The 16126-nt window shown below is 43.6% G+C and overlaps 1 protein-coding gene across 1 annotated transcript in view; it reads left to right on the top strand.

The window, feature by feature from the left end:
* CASQ1 (calsequestrin 1) overlaps positions 1–9002 on the top strand; it is a 200012-nt gene extending 191010 nt beyond the window's left edge. Inside the window, exon 11 of the mRNA XM_069635437.1 lies at positions 7144–9002. Coding sequence (XP_069491538.1) covers positions 7144–7446 — 303 coding nt within the window. The 3' untranslated portion in view covers positions 7447–9002. The remainder of the gene's footprint in view (positions 1–7143) is intronic.
* Positions 9003–16126: the final 7124 nt, after the last annotated feature.

Raw genomic sequence — 16126 nt, 5'->3', positions numbered from 1 at the left:
CCCCCTATTGTTCCAGAGCATCATGAAGCCTCACCTTATTTGTCTTTTAAAAGAGGCTTGCACGCCATTGGGGCGCTCTTTGTGTGCAGTCCAGGGAGCCTGGACTGGGGCTTTAAAAAGAAAATACATTTCAGGCATATATATCCTGTATAGGTATGTATACACATGTGCAGAAGTAATAACCACCATTTATGGGGAGGAGATTATGCACCCCCTTTTGTCCACACCCCTGAGGAAAGTCTTCAGCTGTAACAAATCACCCATGACGTCGATCCTAATCCCAGCAGTTGCCACACAAGCCGAGGAACCTGTTCAAGTGCAAGAAGGATGGAGAACTAGGGGGAACAGATAATAGAGACCCCATATTATACCCTGGGTAATTGTATGTTGGGTTCATGACAGGTCTGGGTTCATGACAGGTCTGCTGCTCCTGGTGGAACAGCGCAGAGCAGCAGGGGGTTCCTCAAGAGTCTCCCCTTCAACTGGCCTAGACTAACTGGAACGTCAGTATCCCTATCTTTCAGCAGAGGCATGGGTAAGGTATCCCTTACCACATCCAGCAGAGTCGAGCCTATGGAATCAGGTGCAGAACACATATCAGGAAAAGTCTTAGATGAGGCACTAGTTGGATCTGGTTCCTCCAGAGCAGTGTCTGGAATGTGGGTGTCCAAACCCACACTTTCAACAGGTGGTGATCACTTCCAATGCCAAGCTGATCACTTTCTGTGTCTGCATCTGGGTTGGCATTGCCTGCTTCCAGATGGCCTGGTCGCAGTGTTGCAGGAGCGTCGGAAATTTCTGGAGATTGAGCCAGCATGGTGTCTTGCCAGTCTTCAGTACAGAGCCACTGCTGTCTGGTCACAGTTTCACAACCTTTGCTTAAAGTAACACTACCTCATCACTGCCTCAGGGTAGGTGTGGTGCAAGGTAATGATGTTGCATGGCCGACCTTCCTTATGCATTCAGTAGATGGGAAGTTTGCCTATCTGATGCTCTGTGATATAAGGTTGGGGGTCCACCATATCGACAAGCTTGTTTCTTCCTTTTCTCCCGGACTGCAGATCAGCGCGCAATTGCCTGACTGAAGGGCCTGGAACTTGTCTGTGACATTGGAAAAGAGCTTGTCTCTCTCTGCCGTCTAATCTGCAGCAGCCTTGGTGAGCTGGCAAGCTGGAATCTGAGCTGCTTAAATTAGCAGGTGTAGCTATCACTGCCTTTTACATCTACCAAGACTTCAAAAGATCTACCGGGAGTCAGGCTCCTCTTCCAACATCACATTTTAGGGTGTAAATCTGGTGGCACCATTCCTCAAGCAGTTGTAAGCATAAGTGAGGGTGGGCACATGCCGTCTCCATCTGGTCTGCCTCTCTTGCTGAAGGGCACCTAGTATAGTATTGCCAGGAGAGTGTGATTGAATCTCTCCACCTCGGCAGCATCTCGCTGGGGCTGATACAGAGTCATAAGGGTCTTCTTGATGCAACCAGCTCCAGCATCTGTCTGGTGAGTGTTGACTGGAAATCTGGTCCTTGATCCAAGCATAGTCTGGCAGGTCAACCGTAGTACACAATGGGCAACATGGACAGTGGTGGTAGTGTGCTGACATTTGGTGAGAAAGGCCTCTGCTTACTGAGTGAAGTGGTCTGTCACCACCATGGTGTACAGTCCATTTTTCTCTAGGCTGAAAAAGTTGATGCAGAAGAGGTCTATGTCCCGGTGCTCTACAGGTCATGATAAACATGGTGCAGTGCTGACAGTAGTGCTCTATGTCGGCAGGTAGTCATGACCATTAAAACCTTGAGAAGTGAGAAGAACAACAACAGAATTCTACCACTGCCAAGATGTCAGTGTTCATGATAAAGCCCATATAATGCAGCTTGGTTGTATCGACATGGCAACCTCAGGACATGTAATGTTCAGTCACAAATGTGACTGTCCTTTTACAAAACCTCACCCTTCCATACAAGCATGTTCCATTCCTTTAGAAAAGTAGCATGATCATGAAGCTCGTGGCCACATTCAGCATATCTGTTCCACTGATGTTGGCTTGTAGGAATGGGGCAAGGCCAGGATCTGCTAGATGAGATAACTGGACTTCATCACGGGTCAGACACAGCAGCTCAGTTTCATCCAATTTTCTGAGGTTGCAGTACACAGCTGGAACAACCTCATTTGGTTCTCCTCAGCAGGCAACAGTCCCATCTCGTTCTGAGTCCTGGTAATTGGCAGCCTGGCAGATAGCTCTGATGTCTGTGGTAGACTGATCCTTCCACATGGTGTCTCCAGCTTAAATGTCCAGTGAGCATGAGGCTTCCAGTAAAGAGCATCAGCATTGATCTTGGTGTGACCAAGTCTAAACTGTAGGGTGCAATTGTATGCAGAAAGGGTGGCGGGCCACCAATGTCCCATGGCATTCAGGTGGCCAACTTCTACACATACAGCAGGGGGTTATTTTCTATCCCCACCATAAAGGTGGCACTGTAGAGGTAATCCCAGCACTTCTCTATGACAGTCCTCGTTATCGTGGGTAACTCCAACTTGTGGACAGAGTAGTCCTGCTCTGCCCCAAGACCAAGGGCGTGATGTACTGGTCCAGAATTGTGAGGGTGCTCAGTCACCGGTAATTGAAGTGAGAAACAAATGGTCTCCAGGTTGGCAGGGTACTCCCTCCATGTCTCCTATGGCCCGGCATCATGATTTCTTCCTGACGGCATCTCTTCACTCACATTGATGTGGTGTTCCACTCCCTGGGCTTCACTAAAATCCCAGAAATTGGTGCAGAGGGCATTGACATGCAGTTCAAGCTGTTCCCTCAGCTGATCCTTGTCTCTCTCTGAGAGCAGTGAATCCCCAAAGTTGATGGTTTTGGGTCAAACTCCATCCATGGCTAGCTGGTGATGACACTCGCTGGGGTTATAAAAGTAGTCAGGAGGAACTGTGCTATGATGCATTATGGTAAGTAGAGGATCTGGTTGGTCATGTTAATGGTGAGCACCTTGGTGGTCTCAGCATGTCACTGTGCATTGTTCCCTAGATCTGCTGAACCAATAATCCCCCTTGGAGCTCCCCATGTTTTGGTGCCTCCATCACCAGGCATATCGGGCAGCGTTCCCTACTGTGTCGTAACTGCCAGTAGCCCTCACAATAGTTTGTCCCAGGATATTGAGCTGCCTAAACCGGGTGATGCAAATGTAAACACCTGCTGGCAAAGAGGGTGCATGGACAATATACTGGCTTTCACAGTCCAGTTCAACCAGCCCGGCTGCAGGTAATTCAAAATGAGGCTGTGCGTATTCTAGCGGGGCTTCAAAGAAGAAACCATATTACATCAGCTACGAGAGCTTTACATTGGCTCCCTATTCGCAGCCGGATTATTTTCCGGGTGATGTGCATCACGCATAATTGCCTATCAGGGCAAGCTCCGAAGTACCTGGCCATTCGCATTTCTCAACTACCGGCACATAGAGTTCTCAGGTCCAATGCAAGTAGCCTCCTGGAAACACAGAGAGCATACCTGGCCTACATGGAGCGGCAATCTTTTCCTTATGCAGCACCACAGCTGTGGAATATGCTTCCGCTAGATGTGAGGTCATGTACTAATCTGCAACTTTTAAAGAGCAAATTAAAAACACATCTCTTTGAATACATGCTCACCTATTTTCTGCCTCTGTACTCCTTGTTTCTGATCTTATCCATTCCGCCGTCTGCTTTGGTGCGGTAAGTTTCCTGTTGCCTCTGTGTTTGTTCACATGGTGCGCTATTCATACAGCGCGTGTCTGCCAGCGCTGTATGAATAAAATAAAAAATAAAAAAGTGCATCAAGCATCGAATAGTTGGAACCGATCATTACCGGTATTGTGGGTTCTTCACTCCAACATATGAATACCAGAGCCAGGGTGTTTAAGGAAGCGATTGCTCCAGCTACATCTTGTGAAACTGCAGTATGATGACCCGGTTGAACCCCAGATAGTTGGAGGGGTTGTCTACCATGCTGAGAAGGTACAGCCCTGTGCACAGCTCCAGTGGTATCTGTACCAGTTGCTGCTGATCGAATCGCTTGTATATCATGGTCACCTGCGAGGCACTATCTAGTAGCGTGTCAGCCTGTCTTGCAATAATGGTCACTGTCATGGCGGCTGGTGGTCCTACAAGCCCTTCAGTTATTCCCCATGATCTTTGGGTGCTGCTCTCGGTGGTAGTGAGATTGCCAGTGGTGTTCCCCTGACAAGAACTGGGTGGATGGTGTAGCCCATTTGCCAGAGGCATTGCTTCAGCAATTGCACACAGTTAATGTCATCTCTCTTCACGCCGTTGGAGTATAGTATTGATGAGGTTCCAGGTTATCGACTTCCTGGGCCTCTCTGGCATTTACCACCATTGTACTACCTCAAGTCTTAAGCACCTGAAATCGCTCTGCCACTTTGTTGTAATCGGTAGGGTTGGTGCACATATGGATGGTCTGGCCCTCCTGTCTACACCTATGGCAGAAGTCCCATGGCTGGAGTGGTTCAGAATGCAATTGATAGTCTCAGAGCTGCCTAGTCACATGAGCGTGCTGGAAGAGCGAATCTGTATTCTCACAAAATGGTGGTGCAGAGCGTCTTTCACACTGTGGTGAACTGGATCCTGTCATAGGTGCTCTTTGCAGCGGCATAGCCGAATGGCCTGCCACAACTCCTCTACCCGATGTCTCAGGTCGCACCTAGAGGCTGTGGAAGAGGTCACCAGCTGACTGGGATGGCTGTACAATGTTTCTTCCATCTCTCCTTCCAGGGTATGGACCTCTCAGACCAGTTTAAGGTTGGGTGGTAGCCCAGCTGCATACGCAGCATGGATCTGGCTCGGCTCACTACTTGTTGCAGCTTACCCAGGTTCAGACTGTGCTGCGGACTCCCCTTCCATTGAAAGGTGAGCTAGAGTGTTGACTTGGGCCTGTTGAGGTACTCGGATAGCTTCTCAGTTGGTTTGTGGTGGGTGGCGTACTACTTACTATCAACTCTGTGCCCGACTAAGGGGGTCCAAACACTCCCACCAGTGTGTACATGATACCAGCTGCTGAGAGGTCCAGATGGGTAGCAAGGATGGTGCAGGAGCTCACAGACTTACTATCACCTGATGCCATTTCTACCTGTCAGGTCTCTCCAGGCTTAGAACAATATAGTTCACCACTTCGAGTAATGTTCCTTTAACGGTGATGAGATGGCTTTTTACCATTTGGCTGCTGTAGCCTTTAGAAAGTAGTTATAGAGTCTCATTTGTGTTACTGCTGGTGTGGTCTACCAATATCTTTATCTGCACACTCTACATGAATACACCATACTAAAAATGTAGGTAGTGTGACCTAATTGATATTGAACTAACAGCAGTGAAAAAGTAATTGCTTAAGGTACTTTCGTAGGAGACTTAGGTAAATACATACTTAGATACTTACACCAGATAAGGACCACTATACACGCATACAGGTATGGTCAGTAAATGGCTGCGTCTATCTTCTTCATGATAAACACACATGTTCAATAATGTTTTATTTAATGTTTTATTCTATTGAGAGTACAGCATTGCATATAACAGTACATAGCAGCAAGCGAACCAGAGACTGGAGTAATACCAAGACTCAACTCAGCAGTTCATTCAGAATACATGAATTATCAAAAAAGCACATAAATGTGCAGGCCAAGGGAAGCCTGTTTATTTTAAAGGGCTCTCCACACCCCTGGCTAACATACATATCAGGTACCATTTGAAAAAGAATCTAGTAGTTCAGTCAATCACTCCTGCTTTGAGTGTGGTTGCAGCTCATGCCATCGTCTACCTATGAGCATGTGCTTGATTGTAACTACATGGACTTTCATTATTATTGTATTTAGCAGACATGACAGAAAGCACCTATGGTATCATGAGCTTTTCAGTGATCTGGATCAGTGTGCTGAACATGTCTCTCCCGGAGATGATCATTGCCAGCCAGTGCAATCATATGTACACTGGTATCACCATCGCTGCTGCAGTTTAATAAGGTCTGTAATGTTTAGTACTGGTAAAATACCTCTTTTAGGTGTTTGGAGTTTGTATCCAGCGAATGGAACCCATCTATCACCCACCACAGGGAAGACCATCTATATTAACTGGATGAATTACTTTAGAGTTCCACAATAATAGAAAAATACTGCCATTGGTTCCTTCTCTGTGAGGCCTTCAAGGCTGACACTTTAGCCAAGGAAATCTCGTATCCAAAGTTATTGAAAGAAACTAACCCTTACTGGGCCAAATTCTTCCACTTGGTAACTAGTGTTCACGTGATGCTCTTTGGGATCAATGCTCGCTTCCGTAATAGACTTGGATTTGCTCAGGCTAGAAATCCTCTGTTGTCATATATTTCTGTGAATGGAAATATTTCACGGCAGAGATTATGGGGCTCTTGTTTTTATGTAAACTCATAGCATGATATCATCCTAGAAACCCAGTAAAGTCTGCAGTCCTTTTAACTGGAGCTATCTACAGGGTTTTTAGTTATCAGATATAAGCAAGATCTCATTACGCAGGCCGGGGAGTCTTAGGCTCAATGTGCTCTGAGATTAAAGCTGAGGACTTGAAGCCATTTCTCAACTACTTCTCTATAGCAGCTCAATTTAATGATGGGTACGGCCCCACCACCTCTCTCAAAAGGTTAATTCACGGATTTCAAGGCAGTGCATTGTTTTGAAATTGGCCAAGTGAAACTGTCAATAAATGACATTTAGTTTTTTAAAAAGGAATTGCTGTGTGTACGTTTATAGGAAAATGGAATGAAAAGGTGTTGACATTTGGAAAGATTGACCACCTTTACTCAGTTGCAGCGGCCAATCCGAATAATGTGAAGTACGTGGCAGCATTTCCCCAGGGCCCAGAATGTTGTCAGGAGCATTTTAAAGTTAATTCAACAGATCTCTTTAACCATGGCTGCCAACTTTAAACCTGGATATTTTAGTTTGTCCTTAAAAAACTGTTTTTGAGGGCCTTTATTAATTATGGTGAGATGCTGTGTTTTACAAATGTTTAATTTCATTCGCAGGGTACTTCATTTATTCTCCCACTGATGAAGATTTGAAAGCAAAATGTTTCTATAGATTATGACTTACCCTTTTTTTCTTTACTCCTCCTAATCTTCAGGCTGACAGTATTTGGATGGAAATGGATGATGAAGAAGACCTGCCTTCAGTCGATGAGCTAGAAGACTGGATTGAAGATGTCCTGGATGGAGACATCAACACTGAAGATGACGATGATGACGATGATGATGACGATGATGATGACGATGATGACGACGATGATGATGATGATGATGATGATGATGACGACGACGACGACGATGACGACGACGATGATGACGATGATGATGATGACGATGATGATGACGATGATGATGATGATGACGATGACGATGACGATGATGATGATGATGATGATGAGTAAAACATCATTGCCTTCCATGTTGAACCCATCATTTGTTGATCAAACAAGCACACCTGTACAAAGGAAAATTAAACTTTAGTGATAACATATTTTTATATTGATCTAATGCAAGTTCACTTTCCTTTGGACTTTCCCCAGGATTTACTGCCCTATTAGCCAAAACTTCACACTACAGTTCTAGTGAGATAGCATCCTTTCATACCCTTGGTGTGACCATGCAACCAGATGGGCAAAGTGCAAGTAATTAGAGGACAAATAATTGGGACCACTTCTCCTGCAAAAGTCTCCTTCATTCAATGATGTCTTCAAAGTTGTATCATCTCCAGATTTCTATCATCTGCACACATAACACAACAAAACACACACATGCCTGTTCTGCATATCCCATACGACATAAGCAGACAGAAATAGTCACACAGTACAGGTTGCGTTATTTCTCAGAGGGACAGAAACATCTTTTTTAAACTTAAGGCCTGATTCTCTGCTGAAAGTCAGCACGTAAACATATGCCAGCGCCCAATGAACTCTGAAGAAAATATGCACACTTTACTTCTTTTTGTCATGGCCACATAACGGGTTTGTGAATTTCCTATCCATCTTTCTACCAATGACCTGTGCCTAGCCTAGAAGGAGAAGAGGAGCTATAGTAAATCTATGGTCTAGATACCGCTGTATGGCCTGTTGTCCCTGTGCATTATTTAAGAGCCAGGATATCTTAGAGCGATTGTTGTCCTTCATCAGTCGAAGAATCATATGTTTACACCGCGACATGGCAAGCCAACTGGATGATTATATGGGTCCTGGGAGATTGCTGGTGGTCTTTCCATTTCTATCCCAGCACCGAAACAGGAGTGATATTGTATGTGCTTTTCCAGTTGAGAACGAAAGCAGGCCAGCAGATCCTAGCCCTCACAGTGTTGAAAGATCCGCCCAGAGCTCATGACGTCATCTATCCTATCTACTAGAACTCACCATTCCAAGCGTTCTGCATTGAGACATCTCAGCATTGTCCCCAGCTTACTGGTCCAGGCAGTGTTGGTTCTAAACGTGTCCAGTTAACACCCGTCATTGTGCACATCTCTAATACATCTTCATAGTGCGTGACTCCATCCAGAAATGGTCTTGTTTATTGAAGTCATTCTTTCTCGTTATAATGAAAAAAATAACTCGGGAATGAGGACCATATTAATGAATGAAGGCTGTTTTTCCATGTGGGTTTTAGGTAATTAGGCAATTTGGATATTTTTAAACACTTATGTACAGATGAATATCATAACAAAGGCAAACACCATTATTTTTTTTACAAACAAATCAAAGAGAAAATAGAAGCTGGGCAGCGCTTGAAATTTCACTGACAATGTCTTAATTTGTTGCTCGTTTCTGCTGTACTCGGTGTGAAAGGCAGTGGAAGAGATACCAGATTTTCAAACAAAAAGAACAAAAACACTCTTAAACAACAAAGAATGTCTCACGTGTGTTTTGTTTTTTTACATTTTCAGGCAAAGAGAAGCTCAGAGAATTTTTTTAGCATTGCGACTAAAAAATGTTTAAAGAAATACGTATGGCTTTTTTGTCTTATTTATTTTTTTATTTTGACAAATGACTGCAGCAACACATCCACATGTGTTGCTGCACAGTGACGTGAATAGCCTTATCCATGGAAACTACAAACTCAGCAATAGACCTCTTGTGACCTTTATCATGGGTGGTATTTGTCCTCATAGCCCCTTCCTTGTTGCAGATAGAGTGACGCATCTCAATGCCAGTCAGCCATCTTGTTTACATGATGTCCAGGTCCTTCATCGGCTTATATCCCTGGGCTTGCCCTGTAGCATCAGCTCAGCCCAGATATCATTAGGCCTTCGCATTTGTTTATTGTCGGATTTGCAAAGTCCCAGTACCACACCAGCAAGCCCACGGGGTAGGGAAGGTGAGATGTTGGAGCTAGGGTAAGTCTGCCCTTGCCACAGGTGGAGGAGCACAAGGAGCAACAGGGCTAAAGGCAAGTGAAAGGTGGAGGCTTGCAAAACTGGTGTGTTTTGAGATGTTTGAAGAATTTGGGAATCATTGAGCAGTGCTACGCATTTACAATCAAGTCGTTTCAGAGCAACATTCTTGGCAATGCCGGAACACTGTTACCTCAAGTTTCTCCTGATTGTCCATGGTGCCTGGAAAGAGTCCCACCGAGGACATAAGGTGAAGTTTACTTTGTGTCTTCAGAGGAGGAACTGGTGGTAGATTTGGGTAGAGGGTTGTGTGGCTCTGACAAACAGCAGATCAGATTGGACAGGATCCAGGGGAGCCTTAGGCGGGCCTTGTGGGCAGGGTGGGTGTGATCGGATCATATGCTATCACAAAATAACCCGGCTGTGAAGTTTTGGAGCAGCTGTGGTTTGTGGATTGATGTTTTGGAGAGCACTGTTTACAGGGCAGTAGGAAGGGCTTGCGGGTTATCATCACTGAGAAACAGTGTGGTGTCTTTCTGAAGTTCAGACTTTGGGGTTTGTGAATGCTGTGTTTATTGGTTGTAGTGTGGGCAGTTTGGTCCACAGTGATGATACAGGGAGAGAGTATGGGGTCAACAGTGGAGCGACGCACAGAAATACTGCAATCATAGCGCTACTCCTACTTATCCCCTAAACCCTCTGTGCTTCCGTGACAACTGCATCATTTCATTAGCAAGAGAATGTACTCACAGACATTCATATAAAATAATGACTCCGGTCGTTTGGAATACACTCTCTGTGCAGCAAATGTGTTTTCACCTACCTGTACCAATGCACGTGTGTGGCCATTTAATTTACATCTGATGCACCCACACGCCCCATTGATTGCAAATAAGCTCTAACCTCGTGCCGTGTTCATGTTGGACCTCGTGAGACAGGTGCAGCTGCATCCAGAGGCACAGACAAAGAATGCCAATTTCCAGATGTGAGACTGGTTGCATGTACTGGTTGCATGTTTAGCAACTGTATCTTTTAATTGTGTAAGTGAGCGGTGTTCCATTTAAACAGAAATACAGAAGTACATTGACTTTCATGCAACTCGTTAGACAAGTGATGATTTGTCAGAAAGCCAGGTGCGACCAAACTAACAGACGTGCAATGAGTATATGCATCGTGCTATCCGGCCCACTAGGGCGCTCTCACACTGGCGCTAATGCAATGTGCGCCGTATTAGCACTAGGGCAGACATTGGCCTCATGCAAACACATAAAGGAGGCCATTTTCTAAACACAGAGGAGAGGAAAAAGTGGTGCCATGTTTTTCCACCACTTTTTCTGATTCTGACATTTTCATCGAAGCAGAAAGGCAATGGATTTCTGTCGTATCCACCTGACTGTTGCATCTTGTAAAAGCAGGGGGGCTCCATAAGAATCCATTGTAAATGTCTCCACCAATCGTTAATTTATTGCCAGAGGCATTTACACTTTTCCAATCACATAGTGGAAAGTAAGGTGTGAAGATGAGTTTGCCTGTGTTTTACACCTTGCCACTACATGATTAAAATAAATAGACTTGCAAGGAGGGGACCTTTTTCACAGGGGTGCAAATAGATGTGCAATGTACTCCTTAAATCAACATGACCTCCTTTCTAACAATGCGTTTTGACACATGGGAAATGTGTGCCCTAGTGCTAATACGGTAGCACCACTAGGTGCAAAAAAGCATCCAAGGAATATGGGCCCGATTTACAAATGCCTTTTTGAATGGGAAAAGGCAACTAAAATGCTGTTGACAATGGTGTTTGTAGGTGTCATATAATTTGTCAATGTAGATTAACAACGACTCACATTTGCAAAGATGTTGATGTAATGCAACCATTTTCGCGGATTCCAATATAGAGGTGGAGCCTAAGTTATGTTCCTTGTGATGTGGACTAGGCAATCGGATTCAACGGTCCCGTTCCACGTGTATCAAGCACGTGCTTCCACAAAGCGACACACCCTGACGTAAACCACAATCGGAGGTGGACATTCCCAAAGGTTGCAGGGAAAAAGGCCAACTGTCAAAACCTCCGGGGAAAGAAGGAAATACACGATACACAAACCCCGCCTAGGTTACACCAATGTAACTGGAGCTAAGAACTACCCCAAAGTATACACCGAGACATCAACATCGGAAGAGCGACACGACAGTAGGATGTGATTACGCCATTAGGGTTGCCTTTTTGTATACATATGTACAAGTGTGTGTGCTGAACATGCAGAGGTTTCCCAGAAGATGTTAGCAGGGCGAAATAAAAAATGCAGCCCCTTTTCATCCAGGAGTGCAGAACCAGATCCAACTGTGACGCACCTTTTAAGGCACCCAACCTACAAAGAGGGACTTAGAACATTTCTAATGATTAACTGGATTTTCAAGAGGCAGAAGGCAGTGGGGGTCATTAGAAGTTTGGTGGTAGCAATTCTGGTGGAATACCAAAAAACGGTATTACCGTTTCCACCACCTGATTTACCGGGATATTATAGGTGGCAGGAATATCGGTAATTCCCCATTCCTTAGAGTCCCATAGGACTCCATGGGGGGAATTACTGGTATTTCAGCACTAGTAATATCGGTGCCGGAAATACCGTCCGTCTTTTGTCGGCAGGGGCTTGATTTACAGAATATCAGGTCACACCCCACCAGCAAACCTGTACTCTGCCGGCCCAGACGAGTGCCAGTACCGGAAATACAAGCACGAGCTTTCCAGACCAGCACATATGTAATGACCCTCAATGCATTCATCAGACTAGGTTAGCTAGTAAAGGGGAGATTACATCAATGTATTTGGAAATTGCAGGTCACAGGTTTTAAATGTTTACACAAAATATTCAGCGACTCTCATGTGCTATCCCATACACCTGTTAAAGGGGAACTCATCTGTAACAGGTCCCAATCTGTGACATTCATGTTACACATCTATGTGCAGAAGCCATGCACGCATCAAGCGATCTGTCCACAGGAAAGTAACAGGGAGAAGAGAGAGTGACATACAGAAGATAGTATATCAGACACAAAGGACACTGCTTATTTAAAGGAGAGGTTCACTCAGGAGTTTTAATTGGCTAATCGTCAAGGCATATATTTTCGAGCACACATCAATCGATAGCATTTTTTCTTTCAATGCATCTCGCCTTGTATTTCGAGACATTTATATCTGAGGGCCGCATTCTCCAGGAATACCGCCATCTTGTGATAAACCATTCGGTGGATCCATCACCCTAAATTGAAGTGCACTGACCTGGTGGCAATAAGCCATACCCCGTGCCCCTATGGGTGGCATCAGCAACCTCCAACGCTTGGTATGCCCATTGTCATGACGTTAGAGCACAACACAGCCAATCCTCCTCTGGCAGCATCTATGCAATGACGTTTACATTGACCAAACCTAGCGGACGCACGTTTAATGTGCACACACATTTCATTTGTTTAGTCTCCTCGCACTAAAACAAGTTTACATGTTTTACTTCTCAATAGCTGAAAGAATTCAAGATTTTATCTTGGTATGTTTCGTATTAAAACACACATTTTTAAATACATCAGTTGCAGCAATTCAAAGTGTTTATGGCCATAGCTATTGAAAGAACTGTCCTCTAAAATAAGATTTTCGGTACTTAACCTGAGTCCAAGGGATATGAAGCGTGTTATGACAAATGATAATTGACCACATATTAGACACACTCATCACTAAACCTTCAGATTTTTATCGGACTTACTTTCCCAAAAAGTTGTTTCTTGTAACATTTTAAAAGTTTTATTCTGAGTTCTTTCTTTTCAAATGCAAATGTTACATTGACTGTCAGCAAAATCCATTTAGTTAAAAAAGGTGCATGTAAGATCCGAAAAACAGCTGTGTTGACGATCCCAATTTACATCGATATGATTGCCCTGTTGGTTCGCATCACAGGAAGCACACATGGGCAAAGGTGACTAGTACAGTCATCCCATGTCAATGCAATCACCAATCCATTCAATATGGTCCACCATAACATTATGATCATTTATGCTGTACATGGTTTCCCAAATCATATTAAAATACATATTATTTCACTTACATCAAATGGAGAGCATCCCGTCTCTGGAGGATAGCTCAGGGGTAACGTGATCGTCTTGGAAGCAAGAGACACAGAGCAACACAGGTTCGATCCCCATGTCCACACGTGTTAAATAAATAACATATCATATTGCTTCCTGAAGTGTTGTAGTTGTTTGTTCTCAAGCACACATGAAATACTATTACTAGCATTTTTGGAACAAAATATCCATTCTTTGTGGCCCCTTTCATAAAAATATGCTAACGTAGGCATGTGTACTCCCTAAAATCTCAGGGAGAGAATAAAGATAGAAGACAGTTTACTAAAGCCACGCTCTAACGCCATCTTGGCTCTGGAAGCTGTGTTCACTCATGTATTCACTGCATAACATGTTCGAAGCAGGCTTTCCCAAACAGCCACTGCATCATATTAACATTGTAGACTTCTGTTATAGTACGGAAAGTGAATTAGTGACATAATTAATCATTCATTGACACAAGTTACATGTATTATTATATTTTGTTCATTATGTTCATTTTTTGTTACTTTTGATAATAAATAAAGCAACATCGAATGAAGCGGAAAAAAACAGAAAGTTGTGAGATTCAGACAAGGAAGACGGTTCTTGGATGATTTATAGACTTCAGAGACAGCTACATTTCATTGTTTTTATAAAGCCTTTTCCTTTTGAACACTCATTACTAAATTGTTATATATATGTATAACACATGGATATATGTATGTAAACGGAAACACTTGAATATATACAAACAAGGGTAAACTAGTGATATGGACAAAATGATACTCTGGTAGAAAGAGAAAGGAATGGATATGAAGAGTATATAGTTATTTAGTAAAAGAGACATATATAGAAATATGTATATATAGATGAATAGCTTGAAAGATAGAGAGATATAGAGCCATGAATAGGTAGGCCTTGGTATGAGAAACAGAGAAGAGTGAATGACTTCTTTTGAGAGAAGTACACATTGCAGAGAGACAAAGAAACACAAATCTGTTGCTGATCATCAGCAATTGAGAGACAGATAGTAGAAAAAGAGAGCCAAATAGAGATAGAGGGAGAGATGCAGAGAGAGAGAGAGCAATATCGGGGTGACAGTGGAGCAGGAGAAGGGCATTTATGTAACAGACATAGAGCTGTAAAACCATTGAGTTTCGAGTGATAGAGGTACATTATTAGAGAGAAACATAGAGTCAGAGACATGTCACTTGAGAAAGATATAGAAATAGAGGGTGAGAAAGAGGGTAGGAGAAAAAGAGAAAGGGGGACGTAGAGGGAATGGTAGGCGTAATAATGGAGCAAGAGAAGGGTGTTTTGGTAACAGACAAAAAACTACAAGCATTTTTGAGTGATAGAGGTAAATTATTACAAACAGAGAGACATAGAGCCAGAGACATGTCACCTGAGAGAGATAGCGGGTGAGAGAGAGGGAGAGAGGAAATGGGAGAGGGAGATGGAGATGGAGAAGGGGAGATAGGGGTAACACTAGAATAAGAGAAGGGTATGTAGGTAATAGACATATAACAGTAGAATCATAGAGTATCGAGGGATAGAAGTAACATTTTACAAACAGAGAGACATAGAGCCAGAGATCTGTCACTTGAGATAAAGATGGAGATAGAGGGCGTGAGAGCGGGAGGGAGGAAAAGAGAGAGGGAGGGATCGGGATAATAATGGTTCAAGAGACGGTTATTTATTTAACAGACATATAGCTATAGAACCATTGAGTCTCACGTAATTTAATGGAGGCAACTTATTAAAAACAGTGAGAAATAGAGTCAGATACAAGTCACTTGAGAAAGAGATAGAGAGTGAGAGGGATGGAGGGAGAAAAAGAGAGAGGGAGATGGAGAGAGAGAGATGGGGTAACAGTGGAGAAAATGTAAGACATTTAGTTACCAGATATAAAGCTGTAGAACCATTGAGTCTCGAGTGATGGAGGTCAATTATTACAAACATAGAAACATAGAGTTAGAGCAGAGCCATGTTAAGTAGTTTTGGGGGCTGGAAAATGGGTACCTTTGGGCCCACTCTTCTGAACTAAAGGAATTCAGTGATCCAGAATAACTGGCCTTGTCCCCTCATCACATTCACAACACATAGCTTGAGATGCTACCTTGCTTCAATCAAGATAAGCATTGATTCTCCCTTTCAGCCCCCTTACCCTCTTCATTCATGCTGTCATCAGAATCATTAGCAAGTAGAATTTAAAGGCCCACATTAGCAGTCTACGTCAAGGCTGCTTGTGTTCTAGCATGGGTAGAGAACACTTCTCATCAAAAGCAGCCCGAGGAAGGTATAGCGGCCATAGTATAAATGCAGGAAACAGATCGTATGATGTATGAAAAAGGTGCACATAATCCATAATAGACAGGCAACTCAGATTAGCTGGCTCATAGAAAGTGCTCACGCATGGATACAGGAGACCAATTGGAAGCAAGGAGAAAGCTACACATTCCATAGCATAGGAAGGTGTCCTTATCCAGACAGACTGAGATCAGATGAGGGAAATGGTTTTAAGATAATGTTGCCATTACCGAGCAAAGAAAAAAGTGGCTGTGGTGTGCAATACGTCAATGCTTACTATTAATATAGATGAAGCAACACTATAGCTAACGAAACTATGAGTGAGGCTTTTT

The sequence above is a fragment of the Ambystoma mexicanum genome, chromosome 1q (genome assembly GCF_040938575.1).
Source record: "Ambystoma mexicanum isolate Mex_15411 chromosome 1q, UKY_AmexF1_1, whole genome shotgun sequence".
Lineage (NCBI taxonomy): Eukaryota > Metazoa > Chordata > Amphibia > Caudata > Ambystomatidae > Ambystoma > Ambystoma mexicanum.
The sequence above is the reverse complement of the archived record's forward strand: the minus strand, read 5'-3'. Positions and strand labels throughout refer to the sequence as shown.